The 22,628-nt window shown below is 31.8% G+C and overlaps 5 protein-coding genes across 13 annotated transcripts; 2 read left to right on the forward strand and 3 right to left on the reverse strand.

Annotated features, from left to right (window-relative positions):
* Positions 1 to 1,760: 1,760 nt before the first annotated feature.
* On the forward strand, positions 1,761 to 8,721 carry LOC105678524 (retinoblastoma-like protein 1). Of its 4 annotated transcripts, none has more exons than XM_012377948.2 (9): positions 1,761 to 2,076; positions 2,635 to 3,166; positions 3,255 to 3,557; positions 4,046 to 4,147; positions 4,330 to 4,427; positions 4,943 to 5,338; positions 5,423 to 5,862; positions 6,185 to 7,133; positions 7,253 to 8,721. In XM_012377948.2, the coding sequence occupies exons 1-9, from the start codon at positions 1,939 to 1,941 to the stop codon at positions 7,442 to 7,444; spliced, it is 3,150 nt and encodes a 1,049-aa protein (XP_012233371.1). In that variant the 5' UTR covers positions 1,761 to 1,938; the 3' UTR covers positions 7,445 to 8,721. The 4 variants fall into 4 exon arrangements, with proteins under 4 accessions (XP_012233371.1, XP_012233372.1, XP_012233373.1 ...); XM_012377949.2 differs by having other exon boundaries at positions 1,762 to 2,076; positions 4,946 to 5,338; XM_012377950.2 differs by lacking the exon at positions 4,046 to 4,147 and having other exon boundaries at positions 1,762 to 2,076.
* Positions 8,722 to 9,511: 790 nt separating this feature from the next.
* LOC105678397 (transcription elongation factor, mitochondrial) lies at positions 9,512 to 13,056 on the reverse strand. Of its 4 annotated transcripts, none has more exons than XR_010891271.1 (7): positions 12,647 to 13,025; positions 12,249 to 12,397; positions 11,942 to 12,158; positions 11,673 to 11,819; positions 11,369 to 11,537; positions 10,137 to 11,144; positions 9,512 to 9,990 (listed from the first exon to the last, which is right to left on the reverse strand). XR_010891271.1 is itself a non-coding variant. In XM_067359494.1 (7 exons), the coding sequence occupies exons 2-7, from the start codon at positions 12,695 to 12,697 to the stop codon at positions 10,828 to 10,830; spliced, it is 1,050 nt and encodes a 349-aa protein (XP_067215595.1). In that variant the 5' UTR covers positions 12,698 to 12,809; positions 13,039 to 13,056; the 3' UTR covers positions 9,512 to 10,827. The 4 variants fall into 4 exon arrangements, 3 of the variants coding, with proteins under 3 accessions (XP_067215595.1, XP_067215596.1, XP_012233113.1); XM_067359494.1 differs by adding an exon at positions 13,039 to 13,056 and having other exon boundaries at positions 9,512 to 11,144; positions 12,647 to 12,809; XM_067359495.1 differs by having other exon boundaries at positions 9,512 to 11,144; positions 11,942 to 12,038.
* Positions 13,057 to 13,853: 797 nt separating this feature from the next.
* Positions 13,854 to 15,468, reverse strand: koko (cyclin-Q). Of its 2 annotated transcripts, none has more exons than XM_012378024.2 (6): positions 15,234 to 15,468; positions 14,901 to 15,034; positions 14,716 to 14,813; positions 14,397 to 14,615; positions 14,081 to 14,311; positions 13,854 to 14,005 (listed from the first exon to the last, which is right to left on the reverse strand). In XM_012378024.2, exons 1-6 carry the CDS (start codon positions 15,269 to 15,271, stop codon positions 13,910 to 13,912), a joined length of 816 nt encoding a protein of 271 aa, XP_012233447.1. In that variant the 5' UTR covers positions 15,272 to 15,468; the 3' UTR covers positions 13,854 to 13,909. The 2 variants fall into 2 exon arrangements, with proteins under 2 accessions (XP_012233447.1, XP_012233446.1); XM_012378023.2 differs by having other exon boundaries at positions 15,198 to 15,468.
* A 267-nt stretch (positions 15,469 to 15,735) lies between these two features.
* On the forward strand, positions 15,736 to 20,348 carry Thor (eukaryotic translation initiation factor 4E binding protein thor). Of its 2 annotated transcripts, none has more exons than XM_012378026.2 (3): positions 15,736 to 16,251; positions 19,422 to 19,529; positions 19,892 to 20,348. In XM_012378026.2, exons 1-3 carry the CDS (start codon positions 16,110 to 16,112, stop codon positions 19,939 to 19,941), a joined length of 300 nt encoding a protein of 99 aa, XP_012233449.1. In that variant the 5' UTR covers positions 15,736 to 16,109; the 3' UTR covers positions 19,942 to 20,348. The 2 variants fall into 2 exon arrangements, with proteins under 2 accessions (XP_012233449.1, XP_012233448.1); XM_012378025.2 differs by having other exon boundaries at positions 15,750 to 16,251; positions 19,422 to 19,577.
* Positions 20,331 to 22,379, reverse strand: Sting (sting). Its single transcript, XM_012377685.2, has one exon. The coding sequence runs from the start codon at positions 22,209 to 22,211 to the stop codon at positions 21,120 to 21,122; it is 1,092 nt and encodes a 363-aa protein (XP_012233108.1). The 5' UTR covers positions 22,212 to 22,379; the 3' UTR covers positions 20,331 to 21,119.
* Between the last annotated feature and the right edge of the window lie 249 nt (positions 22,380 to 22,628).

Raw genomic sequence — 22,628 nt, forward strand, 5'->3', positions numbered from 1 at the left:
GATTCGAAGTAATGCTTGTTGTATGACTTGTTATTCTCGAGACACATTTATTTGTTGAGTCATACGTTTAGATTATTTATTTTGCGATTACGCCCGCTTGATTATGTGGATCATGCGACAAGTTTATTGCGTGCTATGCGTCGAAACGTAATTCCTGCGTGATGCAAGAAGTATTTAGGGTTTTTGTATCAGTGCATCTTATTGTCTCGCTTCCGCTCATTAGCGCCATCACAAGCGAATCGTGAAAAATTACTTTGTTCGAACCAAATTTAATCTGATTTAACAATAAATAATACATTTTTGCCATACGCATGAAGCGGGGTCCAGTGAACTTTGTAGCAACTCTCAAAGTTGAAATAACTTAAATCTTTCATATAGAAGAATCTCTTGATAAAAAAAAATTATTTTTTTACACAAATTAATTATGACAATTGTTTTAATGTTAAATATCAAGAACTTGCAACCAATAATGGGATATCTTAGTAAATCTTTTTTAAGTTAAACCATCAACATCTTACTTATATTTAAATATACAACCCAATTAGTCATGTTAAAGCTTTTATAAAAAAATATCAATTTCTTTTTTAGATGCAATACTTTTAGTACTTTTTATAGAGATAAAAATTTGTAAAAATTTTATAATAATTCTCTCTATCTATAATATTCCAAGATATATAACAATGTAGTAAATGTAATAGAGTAATAAAGATAAAAAAATTAAATTTTTCTTAAAAAAAAAGCAGTGAATTCAGAAGAGGTCGAGTAATGGCAGCTAAAACTTCCAGCGAGATAAAAATCGCCAATATTTAGTTATTGTTGTCTCTCCTTAGAACAGTTTATTGCAAAAAGATACTATTAGGAGCGAGTGGAACTGAAATGTATCAAACATTTTCTAAATCGAATAAAAACCAGCTTGATAACATTATATTTTAGTTTCACAGCGTATTATATTTTAATAAAGAAAAAAAATAAAAATATGTAATATTAATACTTATTAACCTATAAAAGTACCGGAAAAATTTGGACATTCCTTAATGCAACGTCAATTCACATTTACTATCTGAAATGACTCAACTTACCCTTTTTGCATGTAATAATAAAGCAATTGATTTATTCAAATAAACAGATGTGCTTCTTGTTAAGTAATACAAATTCCGCAAATTGTAAGGCCCTGCGCACGATAAAGAAAATATTAAATATCAGGAAAAGCAATTTTTTTTTGAAATTATTTTACTTCAAACAAGGGAACGGAATGGATTAATTATTTCTAATTGTTATTTCCTAATTCACGATACGTTAATTTATTTCATTTTCTTGTTTTGAAATGAAACAATATCAATTTCTTACTTCTGATATTTAATATTCTTATTCCTAATATCTTCTTTATTGTGCGTACCTAACTTGTGCGACCTAACTTTAATATTTCGATATTCCGACAGCGGGATAAATGCTACGCATGTGCAAAAATGCAAGTGTGGGCCTGACAAATTTGCACAGATGCAAATACATATGCATAAGAAATTGGATTGGTCCATTTCCTTATGCAAATTTGTCTGGATAGACCCTTAGGGTATATCCAAATAAATGCATAGTGCATAAGCATACGCTTAAGGAAATGGATTGGTTCTATTTTCTTATACATCTTCTTATCGATCAATCCATATTCCTATGCATATGATCATGCGCTATGCAAGTTTGTTTGGATATACCCTTAGTAGCGCCCACAAAATCTTCAGCCGTATACGCATTTCAGCGTAACGACTGGTTGCCACTACCACTACGTTTCCCGCCAACATGGCAAAGATGTCGGCGCTCGTGTCGTTTCCCGCCAAGCCCCCACGACAACGTCGGTGCGGCGCAGCGAAGTTTTGTTTGACGGCATAAAACAGTTCTCCACGATTTCTCATAAGCCTCCTCAGCTGGAATACAGTCCGGAAAATGGGACAGTCGGACGATATCGAGGATTCGACGTACAGTCGACACCAGGATCTCTGCCAGAAGTTAAATATGGACGCGACCGCCGCGTCCGAGGCCTGGAAGTCCTACGAAACTATCCGTCAGAACTATACTCTCGAGGTACTTTATCTTGTAATAGCGTACTCGTCTCACGACAAATATGATTATTCGTGAGTACCTTCCCACGCGAAACGAAGCGATGGTTCATACTCGCGTCGTGATAATGTCGCTTTGAATCACTGATGCACATAAGACGAAACAGAATGATGTTCAGGCGATTCTCCACTGCAAATTTGAGAAAAACTTTAGATTAGATAACGCAACGGATAAAAATTGGCGCGATAATCTCAACACGAATCACTGCAGAAAGTGTTTTTCACATGCTTTCTTTCTTCCTAATGATTTTGTGCCTTTTATTTTTTAATTTTTTTAAGGAAAAATGACATTACATTAATATCTCAAAATTTGTCATACACTGTGTACTGTGAATTCTTTTACTTGTAGAATATCAGTAGCTTTTTATGAATGTTACCTGTCTTTAGTATTAAATGGTATTTTAACACATTTCATATCGCATCTACCATTTATATATAGACATATTTTGACATTATTTGGTCTGAAATGTGTTAATTATCTAATGTTAATATTGTCATAAAAAATGTTGATACATATTTGTAGGGTGATCAATTGCATTGGATAGGATGTGCATTATACGTAGCTTGTAGAAAATCCTCTACACCTACAGTGGGAAGGACTGGTGGTAATGTGGAAGGCAACTGTGTATCATTGACACGTCTCTTGCAATTGTGTAATCTTCCATTGATACAATTCTTTACAAAAAGCAAATCATGGGCAGATATGGCAAATATGCCGCAAGATTTTCGCACCAAGATAAAAAAGCTAGAAACAAAGTTTTCAGTTTCTTGGCTTATATTTACAAAATATCAGCCACTGTTTACTGATATATTTAAGGATCCCAAAGAGGATACTACTAGACCGCCTAGGTCTAGAAGACACAAAGCAGTTCCCTGTACCCCTTCCAGGGTCTTTGAATTCTGTTGGACATTATTTATATATATAAAGGGTACATTTCCTGATATTTCGGACGACCTTGTTAACTCTTATCATCTCTTGTTAGTCTGCTGTGATCTTATATATAACAATGCTGTGTTGGCAAACAGAAAAGATTTGTTAAATCCCAATTTTTCTGGTGAGTATTTAAATCTTGTGATTAATTTTTTAGATGTTACTTTATGTTCGAGCAAAAACAATTCATATTTTATATGATTTTTTTATAGGCTTACCAGCAAACTTCAATGATGAGAATTATAGTCCACCAAGAACAATTGATTGCATTGTTAGTTTGTTGTGTGAACGTCATGGAGCAATCCCTATTGAGGCTAAAGTTATAAAGGAATATTACATGAAAAATTGTATGAATAAACTATTTAATGAGAAGATCTTACGCGGTGATCAATCAAATTTCTCTGGTATACTAGGCACTGAGGCACTGAGTTTCGATAGTAACAACAAAGCCATTAACAAGGCTTATGAACAGCGTGTATTAAGCGTTGGGGATTTTGATGAAAGAATTTTTTTAGGTAGAATTTTTATTCCATACTAAACATTTTTTTATATTTATATTAATATTTAACTGTAAATGATGTTAACATTGATACAAAGAACATATACACTTTATTATAAGTTTACATTACAATCTTGCATGCTTTATTAACTTATTTTGCTTTTGCAAATAGCTATGTAAATTGCGAAACAAACATCTGTTGTTGTGATATTAATTATTTTTAACTTTAATTATCCTGAATTTATGACTTCTACTTAATACATTGATATTTTTTCTTGTCTTCATAGTAAAATTTTTTGCACTTATAACTATTTAATAAATATACAATGTATATACTTTACGATTAAACTATCTGAACTTGTAGATTAATAAATTTCTAGTTAAAAAAAAGAATAAAAAATATTTCTAGTAAGCTTTATATAGTTTATTAAAATATTTTATGGTTTTTTTTCTTTTTTTTTTTTTACAATTTTGTTTATCTGCTTTGTCGTAATTGCTTTGTAGCGGAATGGAGAAGAATAAATTTGAACAACATATCAAATTCGGATACGTTTGGTCAAAATATTGTTAAGCATGACCAGTTTGCTCAACATGTAAATCTTAAAGGTGGGTTTGTAATATCTTGTGAGGATGCTTTTGGCTTGTAGATATTTTTATAAATATAATTTTTTTATTACTAACCACTCGTTTGTTATACAAACATGTTATACAAAATTGGACCGTTTTGTGTCTTTGTATCATTTCAAAGTATAAACATAAATTTTGATATTTTATGATTTTTGTTTCAGGCAACGACGCTAATGAAAATATCGGTTCTCCTACGCAAATGATGAACATTGATGATTTTCGTGAACAATTGCAAATGAAGAAAGAACAGCATATTGGGGTAAGTTTTAGAAAAAATATATATCTATTTTAAAAGATTACAAACATGATATATTTCTTTGTGTATATAATATTGCATACTTAAAACTTGTAACGCGAAGGAACGAAAAGAATCAACACCAGTTGTTCGTACAAAAAAGACATAGTATTAAGATTACATACAAACTTTTCAGTCATCAGGTCTTCCTCCATGTTAATAATAATAACAAATAAAACGCACGCTATCTTTTAGATTGCAATATCCATAACTTTGACAATAAATTAGGTTGCACGAAAACAGTGAACAATAAATTAAATTATCACGTAGTTAACAGTTAATAATAAATTTTTCTGTACAAAGTCGAACATTTCGCACTGAAGGCCTGATGACAAGCTGAAACGTTTGTTTGTAATCTTAATACATGCTCTTCAAGTTAACAACTTCGTTCTTTTCACTCCTTTACGTTACAATTTGACTTTTAATTATTTGAGCCTTTATAATTTATAATTGTATACTTAATTTTTCATTTTTCATAGCAGATGCAGTACATGGCACCTCCTACACCACTGACTGGTCGTAAATATCTCCGATCGAAGGATATGTCTAATATAACGCCAGTTATTACGGCGACTCAAAGTGTCATTAAGTTACAAGCTTTGATAGCTGGGCAATCTGCTCCAAGTGAAAGCCTCTTGCAAATGTTGAACAGTTGTTCTCAAAACGTTAAATCTTTAGTCGAGGCCAAAGTTACACAAATTGGTGAACAATTTTGCGCAAGTTATAACAATAATGTAAATTCCGCCAGCATAAACGACGGTTCGACATCAGACTATGGAAGGAGGCGTCTTCTTATGGGGCAAACTTTGTTTTATAAGCTTCTGGAAATGATTTTAAATGATGAAAAGCGCAAGAAGCCAAATTACGACATAACTGTAAGTTTACATAAATAAAACAGCATAGATTGAAAAATTATTGAGGTCACATATTTATATGTTAATCTGTTACATCTGTTACAGAATTTACTTTCAAATGAACTTTTTATTCAATGTCTGTTCGCTTGCTGTCTCGAGATAGTTATATATTCTTATCAGAGCAATGATAAGACATTTCCATGGATACTAAAAGCTTTGAATTTAGACGCTTACTATTTCTATAAAGTTATAGAAATTATAGTAAGAACTGAGGATCAATTATCACGGGATGTTGTCAAGCATTTGAATCAGATCGAAGAGAAAATTCTGGAATCTTTAGCTTGGCAAAGCGATAGTCCTTTATGGCAAACTATTGTTTCCTTAAAGGATGGTGTGCCGAGTTGTGAGGAAGTATCTTTACCTGGCACATTGGAAACTGTTGATCCAAACGCACCTGGTCAACCGGTATTGAGACGGATGGCTTTTGATCGTGATCGTACCCATCATGATGTTCAACAAAGTCCAATTTCGTCTGCTTCAGAAAGGTATACAACTATTAGCATAGTGGCAACAAATGATCATATTTCTTTTTTTTTTTTTAAGGGAAAAATGAAAAAGATTAGTGAAAATAATATTAATAAACGTGAGAATATAATTATAATTTATGATGGATTGTAATAACTGTTAATAATTATTAATATAATTATTAATATAATTATTAATATAATTATTAATTAAGCTTATCGTTTTTAAATAATAATTTGTCTGCCAAATAATAGAGCAATTATGAAGCAAGCTCCTTTATTATTATTGTTCACTTAAGTATTTTTTTTACCAATGATGTATATAGAGTGTGTGTCATTTTAGGTTTCAGTCTCCTATCGCAGGATCTGGTGTAGCGAAGAAGCGATTATTCCCTGAAACAAGAATTACCGGTCAAAGTGTCCTACGCGTCGGGCAGAGCGTGTTATCTTCTAACAGAGGAGGACTGTTAATAGACGGAAGCCAAAAGATTCTTTTGGTACCCGATCAAGCCATTTCGAAAACATCGGGCGCACAAGTTTCACATAATTCAGTACAAGTTGTTCAAACGGCCAACAAAGACATGGCTAAACCAAGAAAAACAGGTTCTGTTGCATTGTTTTTCCGAAAGTTCTACAATCTCGCGTTCGTACGCATGCAAGACTTGTGCAATTCGTTAGAAATATCAGATACCGATAAGAAGAAGATCTGGACAATTTTCGAATACTCCATCAAGGATCGTACCGAATTGATGAAAGATCGGCATCTCGATCAGATCTTAATGTGTGCAATTTATGTAATATGTAAATTGGTGAAGATGGAGAAGAACTCGTTCACTGAGATTATGCGGTGTTATCGTCTGCAACCGCAGGCGGAATCGCATATATATAGATCGGTGCTTATAACAAAAATTCCCAATGATGGAAATCCGACGATGAGCAATAATGAAAAATCGGAGGACAACGGGACATTGGGAGAAAATACAGCTCCGCCGACGCCGACAAATATGGCCGGGACATCGCAGAACTTCGACGGAGAGGAACGCGGTGATCTAATCAAATTCTACAATACGGTATACGTACCGCAGGTGAAGGATTTTGCAAACAAATTTGGATTGGCTCGCGGTAGCGTCATGAATCTCTCACTGAGCCCTTTACCAAAAGGAAAAGCACCTGCTAATTCCCCAGTGAGACGTGTTACCAGTAGTATTATGACACGTACTCTGGACCCAAAGGCTATTAGTGCGTCACCGGCGCCGCAATTAAGTTATTGTTTTAGTCGTAGTCCTGCCAAGGTAAAATAGATTTTTAATCGAAATATAGTTTCATATTTTTTCATTTCTTCTGAAAAGTGATTTTTTTCCTTCTTTATACACATACACGAGTGACATATATGCATTAACATCTTTTTCAGGATTTAGAAGCCATCAATAAGATGATGATATCTGTAGAAGCGAAAAAGGGTGTAGGAAAACGATTGCTTTCTGATGATACCGATGTAGAAATGGCAGAAGGTACATCTCCTAAAAAGCCCACGACCCTTCCTCTCCACGTCGCGCGAAAAGTGGAAAATATCATGGGAGACCGACGAACGCAAAATCAATAAGCAAAATGTAATAAATAATACGAATTATAATTTATGAAGATGAAGAGCGTCACCGATTTGCGTGTTTGCATTCGAATTGGCATTAAAATGGGTTCTTGATTGTGTAGCATAACTGTGAATAAGACCTTCGTTTCTCAGGTATGATTGAATTGGAAGTACTCAATATTAATGTCATTCACATTACTCAAGAATACTGTAATGTTTGTAATTCAATGTAAAATCAGATTCAATTTCCAGTATTCTTCGTTGATTTGAATCTTATCAGAATAGACTTTTTTTTATTTTTTTTTCCCCCTTTTTTGATTAATTTATAGTTTACTGAACCAAGCGCGAGAGGGGAATTTGATTTATAAAGATGTGTAATATGGATTATGTATTTTCCAAACACTTGACATGCATATTACTTATCTTACATTATATTATTATTAACAGAAAATATTTTAGAATCAATTAAATGCGCAAACATTATGATTTTTTAACATATGATGTTGTATTTCGATCATGATTGTTACATAAAATTTTTGTGTATAGTCGTAAAGTCGTATGTTATACATCTATATGTATAGAGATAATATATTTAGTGACGACTAATGCATCTATGAAATTACCGATGGTTTATGTATAACATACATTCATTATGTAATACATCTATCTATGTGGAATTCATCCAGCATTTCATCAGCCGATGAATTACTGGAGATTTTATAAATTCAATAAATTAATTTCATTTTCAACGTAACATATATTTAAATGAAAAAAGTTATTAATTAAAAATGTAAGACATCAAATATGAAATTTGAGAAAATAATACTACAATTGTATTATTATGAAGAAAAATTGTAATTGACACTTTGATTGCTACATTAGATCATTATAGTCATACAATGTTTGTATCGCGTCGTGCCGAGATATACAATCCGGCACTTATTTTTGCACTTAACTCTTTGGGGTATTTTATAAGCTTCGATAGTCCATCTATCTTAATATAATAATAGAAAATTGTCTACGCATCGGACAATTAAGAAATGGTAAATTTGCATTGAGAAAACTGATAAGTTTCACTCGGCAGTCAATGTGTCAATACTACGGGGACAATATGCGGGGTGGTCTGCCAACACTGACAAATATTTTAGTGATAGAGTCTTATACAAATTTGAATTTGATTTTTCTCCAACAAAAATTTAATTAGTTATTATTTGTTATAACTATTCACTTTTTAACATCAAATACTGTATATTAAGTAATAATTCTGTTCAAATAAAGGCTGTAGAATGATATTTTGTTATTCATATTTATATTTCCAAAATAAAATCCATCATAAAATCTTGAATTTTTAGTCTCTTATGGTTTAAAGAGTATGTAGAGTAATTCTTTAATATTGAAACAATTGTTCTTATTAATTTCGACTACATTAGTATCTATTATTCAAATATGTACTTGTAATAGGCCACCTTTTATGCATAAATACTCGAATATTTTAAATTTGTAACATAAGTTGAATAAAAAACATGTTAATTATAAATAGCTCTTGTTCTTGATCGCTCTGATCAATTTGTCAATTGCAATCTTGTAGAGATACAACTTAGTCAATATTTTTAAAACATTTAGTATTACATACTGGAAATTATTCTGTTTCAAATGCATAGACCAATGTTTTATTCTGCATGCATATGTTGTTTAATTAAAATATATACAAAAATGTCGCAACCATGCTTAGAAAAGTTGTTTTAATAGTAGATTTAAACTTACCTTCGTTAAAGCAATGATTTTTCTTTATGAATGTATCTTTATACACAACAAATAGAAATCTCAGTTGAGTGCGTATATACTATTAATTTTCTTTAATAAAAATTGTAATCAAATATTTATTATAAGGGTATCTTCTATTTCGAGATGTAAATTATTTTTACTTTTAAAATTTAATTTGCTGTGGTTTAAAGAACTCCACAAATAGATTTATTTCTAAAATTAATGCCATGATCTCATTGAATTGCTATTTATCATCAATCTAACTCGAGCTTTGTAACTCGAGCGTAATATAAGGGTAGTTCAAATATAAGCCGAACATTTGTTATAAATTCTTATTTATAAATCTTTTGTATGAAATGTTTCTTTTTTCAATATAGTCTCTTAGTTTTACTTCTTAACATAGTCTCTCTGTATGTACACAACATTTTCAGTGATAACGCAACAATGTTGAGGTCGATGGCAACGATTGACCGGGCTTATCGTCTCGGTTTGAGTTCACAAGGCACCCATTTTCCTTGTTTTTGTATCATTCCCATGGCTCTCAATCGTACAGAAACGGCTTGTTGAGTTACTCCCAATGATCCTGCAAGCTCCTCTTGCGTTTGACTCTGATCTTCTTCGAGTAATGCCTCTAATTCTTTGTCTTCGAATTTTTTTGGCTGTCCAGAGCGAGGCTTGTCTTCAACGCTGAAATCTCCATCCTTGAAACGTCGAAACCATTCCCTACATGATTTATCAGTTGGAGCAGTGTCACCATAAACTTCGACAAGCATTCGATGGGCTTCAGCTGCACTTTTCTTCCAATTAAAGCAGAAAATTAAAACCTCCCGCAAATGCTGCTTGGTTAGCACAAAATTCGACATTTCGAACACAGTAAAAAAATCAAGGTTTTTGTATGAAACTCAAAGCGATATAAACTGAATATTATTAGCAGATGTCTAACCTCTCTGAAACCGCCAAAATCAGCTGTCACTATGAACCATTCACAACAACCAGAGTTATCTTTTAGAAAACGGACCGAACTAATTTGTACTCCCAATATTATGAAAGCTTTGTGGTCGTTGAGCAAACTAGTTTTGCACAAAATCGATGACCTTGTTACTTGAAAATCTGCGCCTTTTAACATGTGAATGATTACAACGAATATTCTCTCAATCAATCTGACAGCGTTAACAAATTTGACTATGATATATAATTATTACTTCATTAAAAAATAATTACATTAAATAAAACCTAAATTAATTATATTTTTACAGATATTTTTTGTCAAAGTATATTTTTAGTATATATACATGTTTTTTTATATTAATTGTATTAATATAAACAATTTATTATATATTCATAAAGAAAAAATTACTTGACCAGAAAAACTTAAAGAAATTATTAACTTTTTCTGATTATAACAATATCAATGTAAGTAATGATTTGCCCATTCTTTCTTTTGTTTCTTAAGTTATAAGAAATTCTTAATTTCTTAAATATGTTTATGTTTTGTATCATGTAAATATAATTTACAAACTAGACTCATTGATAATGTTAACTTGCTACATATTTCTGTTTGGATTATAATGTGTATATATATATTATAATGCAAACAGAAATATATATATACATATAAGAATATATATCACAATCTATTGAGCGCTACGAACAATCATATCAGTTCTTTCATGTACAACTAACTCTAAGAAAGCTAATGCTATCAATAAAGACCAATTCATTTGTTCTTGATAAACAGAACTTTGTGCTTGATACATATTTCTTAATTCTGCATTTATGGAGACACTTGGCCAGCGTTCCTTGGTTTCTAATAATTTATCATTCTCTTGTAGCAATTTTTGCAACATATATTGTGTAGATATAACTTCGTTATCAATTATAAGTCCATAGATCTTCCGTAAAGTATGCTGTCGAAGTATAAAAATATTATTTGCTACAAACTCTGCAGTATCTGAAAAATTTATAAATTTTATATTAAATTTTTGTTTACTTTGTAGTACATAACAAGAATTACATATAAAAATAAAAATAATAGAAGCAATTATTTGTTTGGATTAAATCATAGTTGTAGTTCAAAACCTTTATTTTACAAATAACTAAGAAAGCAATTCTTCTAACTGCATTTTAATTACATTAATGTTATATGATTGCTTCAGTATATAAAAATGATCTTACCGTCTAATTTACAATTCAATGTCAGATACGACATGATGATAGCACCTATTATGGATTGTCGTACATAAGCAAGATAAAATTTGCGACTTTGCTGATAACACATGTCACCACCAGTCTCTTGCATTACATATCGCTCAGCCTTTGGTAGTTTTGCAACAATTGGTAATATCTAAACGAAAAAAAAAACAATCATGACAACACTCATACTCGTCATATAATTGACAACAATCAAATTAAAAATTTTAATTAAATTATATAATAAAATTATATTTACTTAAGTACAAATAATTATTTGGATATTTACTACTTGAACTAAAGTATGAAGATTTTCCTTTGCCCGTTTTTCTGGAAAGGATTTATAACTCCATTGCAATACCTCGGAATCACGATTTAATAATGACCAACTGATCATGTTTGGCCCTATATGTATGCCTAATACTGTGTTAACCTTCTGTAAAATTTCATAAATGCATCATATTGAAACAAAATGTATAAAAATATGAAACAGTTCTTGATATTATATATAATATAATCTCTTAATAAAAAAATTAAGAAAATATCAACTTATTATACCTTATGAATATCACCAACAGCTTTTGGTGTCAAGACCAAGCCATATGACATTTTTTTAGAGCTCATTTTTTTGCCAGATATAATTGATTTAGAAAACCTAAATAAACATTTGGTATTTATACCCTTTACTAGTAATAAATCCTTTACTGATTTATATGGTCCATTATCTATTCGATGCAATTCTAAATTATGTGCACGCTTCTTAGTTATGGAATACCTATGCATAAATAATTTTAATAATGAAAAAAATATGATCAAAATTTTGTAACATAATTTGGAAAACCTCTTATGCAAACAATTAACTCACTGTAATAGATCCTCTGTATTTTTGCTATTTATTATGTTGAGTATTTTCTCTTTTTCTTCTGAAGAGAGCAAATTGATCTTATCAAATGCATTAGTACACATGCTATTTATCTTAAAAACAAGTGTGCCTAATCCGCAATGTTTGTGAAACTAAAAACAATAAAATAATATGACATATATGTAGAGTATACTGAATAAGAAAAAATTTACACAACACAAATGTACAAATATATAAGAAAAAAATTAAATATAAAAATGTGTGCATTCCAGTAAAAAGATTAAGCATGCATTGAACTTTTCAATGAACAGTGCAAAGTAATTTATCATATAGAATAATAGAAAATAATTAGTTTCTATAACTGCAAACTACATGTTTTATCATACAATACATAGACTTACTTGCGTTCTTTGAGTATTAATAAAAGTATCGAATAATTTTGTCAGCATCATGTTTCACGTTCAATTATAGAATTAACATAACACAATCAATATATATTAATACGTTCTTCCTTATTATTAATTATCAATAATCAGTTTAAATCGTTTCGACCAGCAACGTACTCTGTTCATATACAATGTATACATTTACAGCAAAAATATTCAAGGGAAAAGTATATCTCACTCTATCTTACATGATTCTATAATCAACTACACATATTCAAAGATATCACATTTGGTTTGTTCTTTATAGCTGAACTGACTGCACTAGTTCAGAGTTTATCTTTTTCCCTCCACATTGAAGAAAGATAAACTCTGAACTAGTGCAGCCAGTTCAGCTATAAAGAACAGACCTATAATGATCTAGTGATTCCTACACAAATGTGCTGATTTACACGCCACTATGGGCGGTATTCATAGTACGTTCTTATATTCAAGATCGTCTTAAATACGGACTTATATTCGCTCTCTTCGTCACACATAGATTGTGTCTGACGAAGAGAGCGAATATAAGTCTGTACTTAAGACAATCTTGAATATAAGAACGGACTATGAATACCGGCCTATATCCACAAAAGTGGATATAGAACTACATAACCATTTCTCGAGACTGTCAGCAAAATGTCGGTTTGTGTCCGTGCTATATTTATTCTTCACGAAAAGCTTGCGGCTTTGAAAAAAACTTTTTTGTTCGAAATGTGCTTTTGACAGTTTATATATATTTTAAACAATTATATTATTAATATATTTTTCTAATTTGTGCTATTTCAGCATCATTTTAATATAAAGATAAAATTGTAGAAATTTTATAGAAGATATTTTTACTTATATGTATTTTTTGTTTTTAATATTTTATACATAACAATTGCCTTACTTTGAATTCTAGAAATAAATTTCATCATTATACATAAAAAAAAATCAAAATAATTATATTTTTATAATTACTTTAAAAAATCTATATTAAAATATTTTCCCACTTATTTATTTGAAATGCATGTATAAAGGTATGCTAAAAATATTTGAAACATTTTGTTTTTTATATATGTAGTAAGTCTCACATCATTATAATTCATAAAATATTATAAAGAACACAAGGAATACATAATCCAAAATAGGTTTGTGCCAATTACAAATTTTGTGCCAGTGAACTTCCATAATGCAATTGTAATAGCTTTCAATATGAAAGGAATACTTTATTATGCAATAAACACATATACACGCTACTCAATTGTCTCTGGTTTCAGGTTCTTCATCGTAAGCTGCCATAACTTTCTCCATAATTTCCCATAGCTTCTCTCTTGCTAAATCTTTGCAAAAAACCTGTTGCAATAAATACCTCATAAAAAATCATCAATAATATAGATATATATTAATACAAAAATATTGTACACTTACATTAAACCATGGCTGTTGATCGCATTCATCCATCAAAGGTACAACTACACCATAAATTTGCAGCGCCAAATTAATACATGCTATTGCTATTAAATTAGGTGGGAAGTCAAGAATAGCTGGAGAATGATGAAAATCTTGTAACAATGCCATGCTAGTTTTGGCAACCGGATACTTGGACCATTCTTCTTCACCAAACCAAGCTTGTAGAGACCGCAGATAATGAAGCATATACTACAACAGAATAATATAATGTAGTTATTCATATACACATATATGCATCAATATCATATTCAATTAGTAAATCATAACGCATTACTTTGTGTGCATGCACAGGTGTAACCTGAAACTTAAGCATTCTCATGATCAAAAGTTCAGCTTGAACAATTGCATCTCTCATACTCCAATATTGATCTCCAAGATCCAAAGGTTGAGATCCTCTGTGAAGTGTATTGTATGATACGTTCATTACGTCTCTTATTTTCAATGCATCATCCTTTACTTTACCAGCCAAATAAAGACAGGTTGCAGCTATTAGCTAAAATAGATAAAAATAGATAAAACTTGTTATATCTCTTGAAAACACAGTTAATATTACAATTGATTTGACAATGATTTGATATAACATTTGTTCTTACATAATTATCATATCCCTGTGGTGCCGCTTCTTTCATAAATCTATGATATAATATAGCAGCAGTAGCTATTGTCAATGGATGAGCTTCTAATTTTAAGCCTACAATGGAAAAAATTTTCTGTTGTATTTCGGTTCATATATGTGACCACTTTTCTACAACACAAAATATTTTTACAGCTTGCATACCGCATTCAAAGATGAATCGTGAAACTGTAAAACTATCGCTGGACTTCGTATAATCAATTGTAATACTTTTCTGTAACGCATTTCTCTTTTCACGTTGCATCGCGAGGACGTCGATCACATCCTTCATCTTAGAGCTACAAAGAGACATGTAATTCGTGTAATAAAACAAATCACTTGGTATAAGACATAAACGTTATGAGATTAATAAAACACGTAAAAACTATTGATAAAATATATAAAACTTTGATAAGCAAGTGTTAATTTTGATAATCATTGTCAAGTATAAGCCGGCATAACCTTGTTGCAGTATCGTCCAATGTGAACTCATTGTACCTGAGAGTCTCGGTGCCGCTTGGCTCTGTGGGATTCATCTTGGACTCACGTGTAGCACCGAAAATAGTCCCGTTTTAAAATCAATGCAATAAGAATTATTTGATTTCTTATCAAACGCGAAATTCCTCAAAGAATGTATACGATAGCATGATAATACATAGACTGCTGCAATTGTACTTTTTCTCTCTCCTCTCTTTTTCTCTCCAACCGTTATTATATATTTATTTCATTTTAGGTGTAGAAAGTGTACTTATAGTGCAATTACAAAGCATCATGAGTTTGCACTGAAAATTGTTTTCAGTTAGATGGCACTCTTCTTCATAGTTCGAGTAAAACATGATAGACGTCACTGTTGCTGTGCTGCGCATACGCGAAAAAGGAGTTCGTCTATTTGACAACAGTGATGTGAATCCTTCGTCACTTTTACCGCTCTTCCCTGCTCTTCCCTCTGCTTTCCTTTCAATAGTACTCTTGCGAAGGAGAGAAGTGGGAGAGGTTTATATAAGCGGACAGTGGCTTATCGCGTTCCGCGGTCGCTCTGCGTGAAACGATTCAACGCTCTCTTCATCCGTCTTCTAGGTTATGTTGCGTTGAGTCCGCGACAGTAACAAGGTATTTTATCGCGTTCGTATCAAATACTCGTTTTGGGATTACGTGTTAGTCGGTCGAATGTACGACTTGGCATATAAGAAGCCACACGATCTCGACAGAGTCACGGTTGTCTTCCATTGAAAGACAGTTCCTATTACGCACAGCGGGTGCCGTTTGTAGCTAATAACGCGCTGCGGGTCTTTGTTTTCGGAGAGCGCGATTAGAACGCGAGGGAAGTTTACTTCTTTTCCGGGGAAAAGCTCACGAAGAAAAGAGAGATCAACAATGTCTGCATCCCCTATCGCCAGACAGGCTACTCAGAGCCAGAGCATACCATCCAAGAGGATCGTCATCCACGATCCTAACCAGCTACCGGCCGATTACTCGTCCACTCCTGGAGGCACGCTTTATTCCACAACACCGGGAGGTCAGTGCATTGCATTCAATTGTGAACATTTTTCTTTTAACTTTACTCTTGACCGTGAAACTACTAAGCAGTCGCGACGCGCTTGCTATTAATAAAATCACACATAATCGTCATAATTGTGAGCGTGAAAACATAAGTTGCGATAACCAACGCCTCGGTTAAATCGTTTAATCTAAATTCAGACAGAAATCTAAGACGGAGAAAGGTTTGATTGTATGACACTTGCGAGAAGATAGATATATATTTAATCTAAGTCTCAATTCAAAGTCTCTGATGTTATCACGAAGACTATCGCGGTCTGTTTTTTTTCTCGAGTAGATCTTTTTATAAAAACCGATGACAGATTTCTTAATTGAAAGTCGCAATTTATTGATATCTGCTGTGTATGCACTGTGTTGTACTCGGCAGGCAAAATAAATATTGGCATTTGCGAAAATTATTCATTCTCCTTAGAACCATGTGCTGATTAAAACGGTCTGCACGCGTGAGGATTCTCAGAAAAAAAACAAGAGTGAAATTGTTGCGAGACGTTTTATATTGCGTATTGCACACACGTCTACTCCGAGATATCGACACCGTATTAGCGTCGTTTCGACCTCGATAAACAAATGCACTCGTGCAAGCCGCTGTCAAGGCCATTCGTATTTACGCGACAACGCATTGTCGATCGAACGCGACATGCGCGATTATCGGCTTTTTCGCACTGTTCTGCGTGTTCGATTCGATAACGAACAACATTACGTAATTGCGTATTTCGGAGTTTAATCTTTATGGAAAAATATTCAGATTTTTTTGCGTCGTGTATATATTCTACATTTAGCTAATCCAACTATTACGTCACGTAATATTACATACAATTTAGATACTAATAGATAATTAATATTCAACGGTGATTTTTTTATTATTGATATTTTTATTGAATTGCTATGTTAATTCTTTAATTATTATGCATAAAAAAAGCACTCAAATCTTTTAGTCTTATCTTTTCCAATTTTTTGGAAAGATGTAATGAGTACAAATAAAATAAAATTTTAAAAAATTTAATGAGAAAATTATTTATTAAAATAAAGGAAGTAAAGAAAGGTGTGTTTTTAAACGCAGGATAATAATATATATATCAACATTACATCTTCAGAGTTGAAGGTTAAATTTATAAGACTAAAATTTAAATTGTCGAGCTCAATACTAAATGCTAGATATAAATACGGACTTATCGCGCTTTTAGCGAACGATAGGCTATCGCACTTAATGTTTACTTTTTTTCGAATGCGCGTCATTTCGATCGAAAGGAAGAGTGAGAAGTCAGGAAGGCAAGCTGGGCAATATATCGGTTACGTAGTATAAAGGAACGCGGAATAAAATCATACAGGATATATGTCTTATATCAATTGTTTTTTCTGATTTGCAGACTTTTTAATTTTCTAATTTTGAATCAATTTTTTATCTGCGAAAATATCAAAACATCATTTTTATTCACAAATTCGAAAAATGAAAATGCAATTCATATTTCTAACAATGTTTTAAATTTTAATAAGAGTTGACAAAAAGTGAATCTTAATTCTTTCGTGACCGAATAGCATATTTCTCACTCGTAGACTGTGTTTCGAAATTAGAATGTACACTGTCTCTCAAAAGTTTGGAGCATTCTATATAAACACTTGGACGAAATTTATGATTAAAATAACAAAATTGCTTATATGTTTAATATTATAAAAGAAAATAAAATTGATCCCTTTTTTCGCAAAAGAACAAACAATTCTATATTTGCTGCGCACAGTACAATATTGGAGCAAGATTCAAAAATTAATCATCAGAATTGTCGAAATTATATTAGATTTGTGGGGAAGAGAGATATTTGAGGGATATTTGTTCCATTGAATTCCGGCTGGAATGAAGTGGAAATGTTAGTAGGACACATATATTGTGAAAGAATGAAAGAAATGTTCGATAACGAGACGGGCGAATCTGCCGGTAAGCCGGGCCGCATTTTGCACACTTTCGTACACGCCCGGCGATGTTCTCTACGATCCGACTAACTGGCCAAGGCCAAATCAATGTGTACGCGCGGTATATGTTCGCCCGAACATCATCCGATACGTAATCAGTGACGCGTAATGTTTATCGCCGCGCCGGCGTGGCGCGGCGCGCTAAAAGTCACGGCGCTTGTGAAAAACAAGCATGTATGATGCGAAAAATGACTTGTTAGACCTTCGAGATAACTTTAGCTTAACCGCGCGACGTTGGTATTTCACGTATTGTGAATGCTCGTTACAGATTTAACATGTCTAATCGCCTAATGCGTGAACAATAATAGGTAACAGTTGACTGCTTCATGAGCGCGCGTGTTCATTTAAAAATTGTATGAATTGTTATCTTGATTTAATCATCATATTATGCTTACGCACGGATTAAGCATGCGTGGCAACAAAGAATTCCAGCATCGCTGAATATAGTAGGTGCGGTTGACTTTGTTTCGTGCGTATGTCGCGTTTTCTGTGATTATGCTCGTTTTGCCAACCTCAACAACCCTTGCACCCCTTTAAAGTTAGGTATCAGTACAGAAATACACTTGTATAAATAGACACTGTGCGGCCGCTTTTCGTATAGTTGTCGGACCATTGTATCATTTTCAGCATGTCATCGTTACCCTGTTTTCTATTATCAATTTTTCATTAAAATCGTTTCGTTATCTTCAGTTTTTTTAGATAGAAAAAAAAATTATTTTCTTAAGACATTAAGAAATCTTTTCCTCTCTCTCTCTCTCTCTCTCTCTCTCTCTTATCAGATATTTAACGTAGTAAAACAAATATATATAACTTACGATAAATTTGATTTATATTTTGTCTAGCAGAAATTAATCTCATTACCTTATCAAATAATTCTAATCACAAATATTGTGGTTCCAAATCTAATTTATCTCACGACAAATAGAAATATGAACTATGTTGTATTATCTCATAATATATTGTGTTATTCATAATTGTATTATGAATACTTATACGCAAATTTCAATTTAATTTTCAAGTTAAATAAACTTTTAATTATTATTGTACAAAGATTTTTATATAAAATATAATTATTTTATAAAATTTCTGAAAAAAATTCAATACTTTATACTTAAGTAATAGATTTTATTATAACTGGATTTTATATCTGCGAATTCTGTACAGGTACTCGCATCGTATATGAACGTGCATTTCTGATGAATTTGCGAAACTCTCCGATATCGCGGACACCGCCGCGAAATACGCTGACTATACCACCGGAATTGCTGAAAGGTAGCACTCCAGCCATTACGAGAGACCCCACTAAAATTACTAATAAAGGTTAATTTCTTTTATATTTATGATTTGATTTTGTTACATCACTTTAAAGTTCTTTTTTCAAATAAAAAATACAGAGTGGATCTTGATTTGTATATTAGAAATATTTTTTACTTAGTATATTTACTTAGTATATTACAAAAAAGAGAGAGAAGACTGAATGCATATATTTCAAGCAAGAATGAATAGGAACACATCCTTATTGATACATACAGATTAATATATAGAGAGAATGACCCATTAAAATGTATAAAGTCATTTTGCATATGTCGGAAGATTGTTCTCATATTTATATACATATATATATTATATTACAGATGCTCTGGTAATCGAGGAATCTGCGGAGCAGTTTGAAATGGACATGTGAAGCAAATGTAATCTGCCGTCATTTGTGACGATTGTAATGTGTTCATAGACATATTCGAGAGCATTGTCGATTTTACGGCAACTGCAAGAGTAATATGGCTAACACGTTCCAATTATGTGCCTTTTGCCAATAATCTTATTAAAAATCACAAGTTTTTAAGAGACGAAGTCTTTCGACGAAACGACAAATGTCTTGTTCATATGTATTATATACAAATCATTTAATTCTGGATGCGGGTTTTTGACTAACGTAATACGTATAAGATTACGTATAAAAAATAACTGCATATGGACGTGCAGACGTTAGCGATCGGTAAATGTCTTCCCTTGAAAATTGCTGATACTGTAATCTATTTCTTAAAGATCTTGTATCTGTGAATAAATGACACGTTTTGTACACGTAATAAATTTTATATATTTTATACTATTCCTTACATCTTAGACAGATTTTTAGAAAGTAAACATAAACATTTGGCAAACAAAAATTAAATTGACGGTAATAAAAATTGATATCGTAATTATATTCTTAGATGTATAAGTATGTTGAGTATCTTGTTTAAACGTGATAAAATAATATAAAAGTAATGAGAAATATATAAAATTATACAATAAGATAATAAAATATACAGTGTAACATAAACAAAAATCTTGTGCTTATATATTAGGATTATTTTGTCACAATTATAAAAAAAATAAATTGTGTAAATCTCTTATAGTTTTGCAGTTACAATTTTTTTGTACTGTCTAACTGTACGATATATAAAAAGAAAGGAACATATCATTCAAAAATGAAACAATATAATAAAATCATATATAAAGATTACGATTGATAGAATATTTATAAATTATACAATATTGCATATCATATATGCTCTTATCAATGATTTTTATCATAAAATTTTATACATTAAAAGTATTATTCATAAAGTCAGTTTTGCTAAATGTAAGGTTTTAGAATATATTCTTGTTCAAGAATACATGCATTTGCCAAAGTACAAAAACATTACATAAACAATATGTTTTTGTACTTTGTACAAACTACATGTATGAACATGAACATGCACTAGTAAAAAGTAGTATAGATAGCAACATTAGTTAGTAATTGTATTATAAAAGCTCGTAATATATAATTATATTAAAAGTTTATCATAAAATATATATCTTAACGTTTTTTCATATTTATGTGGAATTCTTTATCTTGTTTATTCTTTCTAAAATTATCTTTCCAACGTTGACTTTGACTCCTTTTGAGTCATAATCATCATAGTAAATTAATTCACATAAATCTCTTGTATCAGGTTCACTTTGCAAAATTTCTTGCAGCTTTTTATAGAACATTAACGTAATCTCATTTTTATACTGCTTATATATATTAGACTCTGCATGATTATGTTTTTGTACTTCATAGTAAGTCAACAAAGGTGACGCACCTTCTACTACTACAAATTCCGGATTATTGCCTGAGCCTTGCCCATCAGGATATATTTTATATGCAATGCTCCGATATTTTCTGCCTATGTTTCCAGCTCGGTTGCGTTGTTCCTCTTCTAATTCATGTGCACTCTCCATCCACTGATAAGATGCTTCCTTTAAATCTGGTGGAATGTATCCTGATAATGGTATCAAGATGAACAGCTTGTGAACAGGAAATGTGACGTTGTGCTTATCCTCAAAATTTTCAATTTTCTCAACTATGCTTTTAGTGGCAGTGCCAGTAGATGGTAAAATTAGGCGAAGATAGCCGTAATAAAAGCTATACGCCATACCTGTGCCATAATCTAAACCTTTCATAGCACTGATAGGGGACGACAATTTCAGTTCCCATTCAGTCAGATTTGTCACCCTTAGTAAAAGAAACGAAACTATCATCAATGGTATGCATATGTAGGGCCCAAAATCCCATATATAATTTAATGGACACTTTCGAATGGTGATTATCAGTCCCATGAAGAATAGTCCACTGATAATAACAGTTATCGTTGATGCGGCATTCAAGGTGAGATGAGTATTCACTATCGACCAGAAAGTGTCTTTTGACTGTTGGTTCACGTCCATCAATGAGATTAAAATGTGACATAATCGCAGCGTTCCGTCACACAATGTAAAAATTACGATAAATACGGATGTAATAAAGCACATGGTGATGAGCGATGTTATCACTTTATCTTTTGTCATTGTATACGCAGTAATAGCGAAAATGATGAAAATTACGCCGAACGGTAGATAAGTTTTTAATTTCCGATCGAGCAACGAATCTTTGTCGTTTTCCATCTTTCCATCTGTCGCAGAAATTACTTATATTTATGCACAGAACTATGCGTTGATACAAATTCGTCTGATGCGCGAAAAAAATTTCCGCGCGATAGACTTCGAGGAATCGAATGATACATTATGCGATAAAAACAGTATACTGAGGAAGTATTGCATAGAGACTCTAGAAGTAAAGAGAAGGGAAACTAAGTACGTTATATTTGTATCCTTGCTTATGCAAGATTCACGTCATTCGTCATCTGACGTATAATATTTAATATCCAATTAAAAAATTAGTTTTCTAGGGATACCTATAGGGATATATGTAGGGATATATATATATATATATATAATTTTTAATATTTAGTGGCTATAATTTTAGATAATAGTATGAAAATAATACAAGTTGGACATTAAAAAATCGACAAACGCAGTCCA

Source organism: Linepithema humile, chromosome 7 (genome assembly GCF_040581485.1).
Source record: "Linepithema humile isolate Giens D197 chromosome 7, Lhum_UNIL_v1.0, whole genome shotgun sequence".
NCBI lineage: Eukaryota > Metazoa > Arthropoda > Insecta > Hymenoptera > Formicidae > Linepithema > Linepithema humile.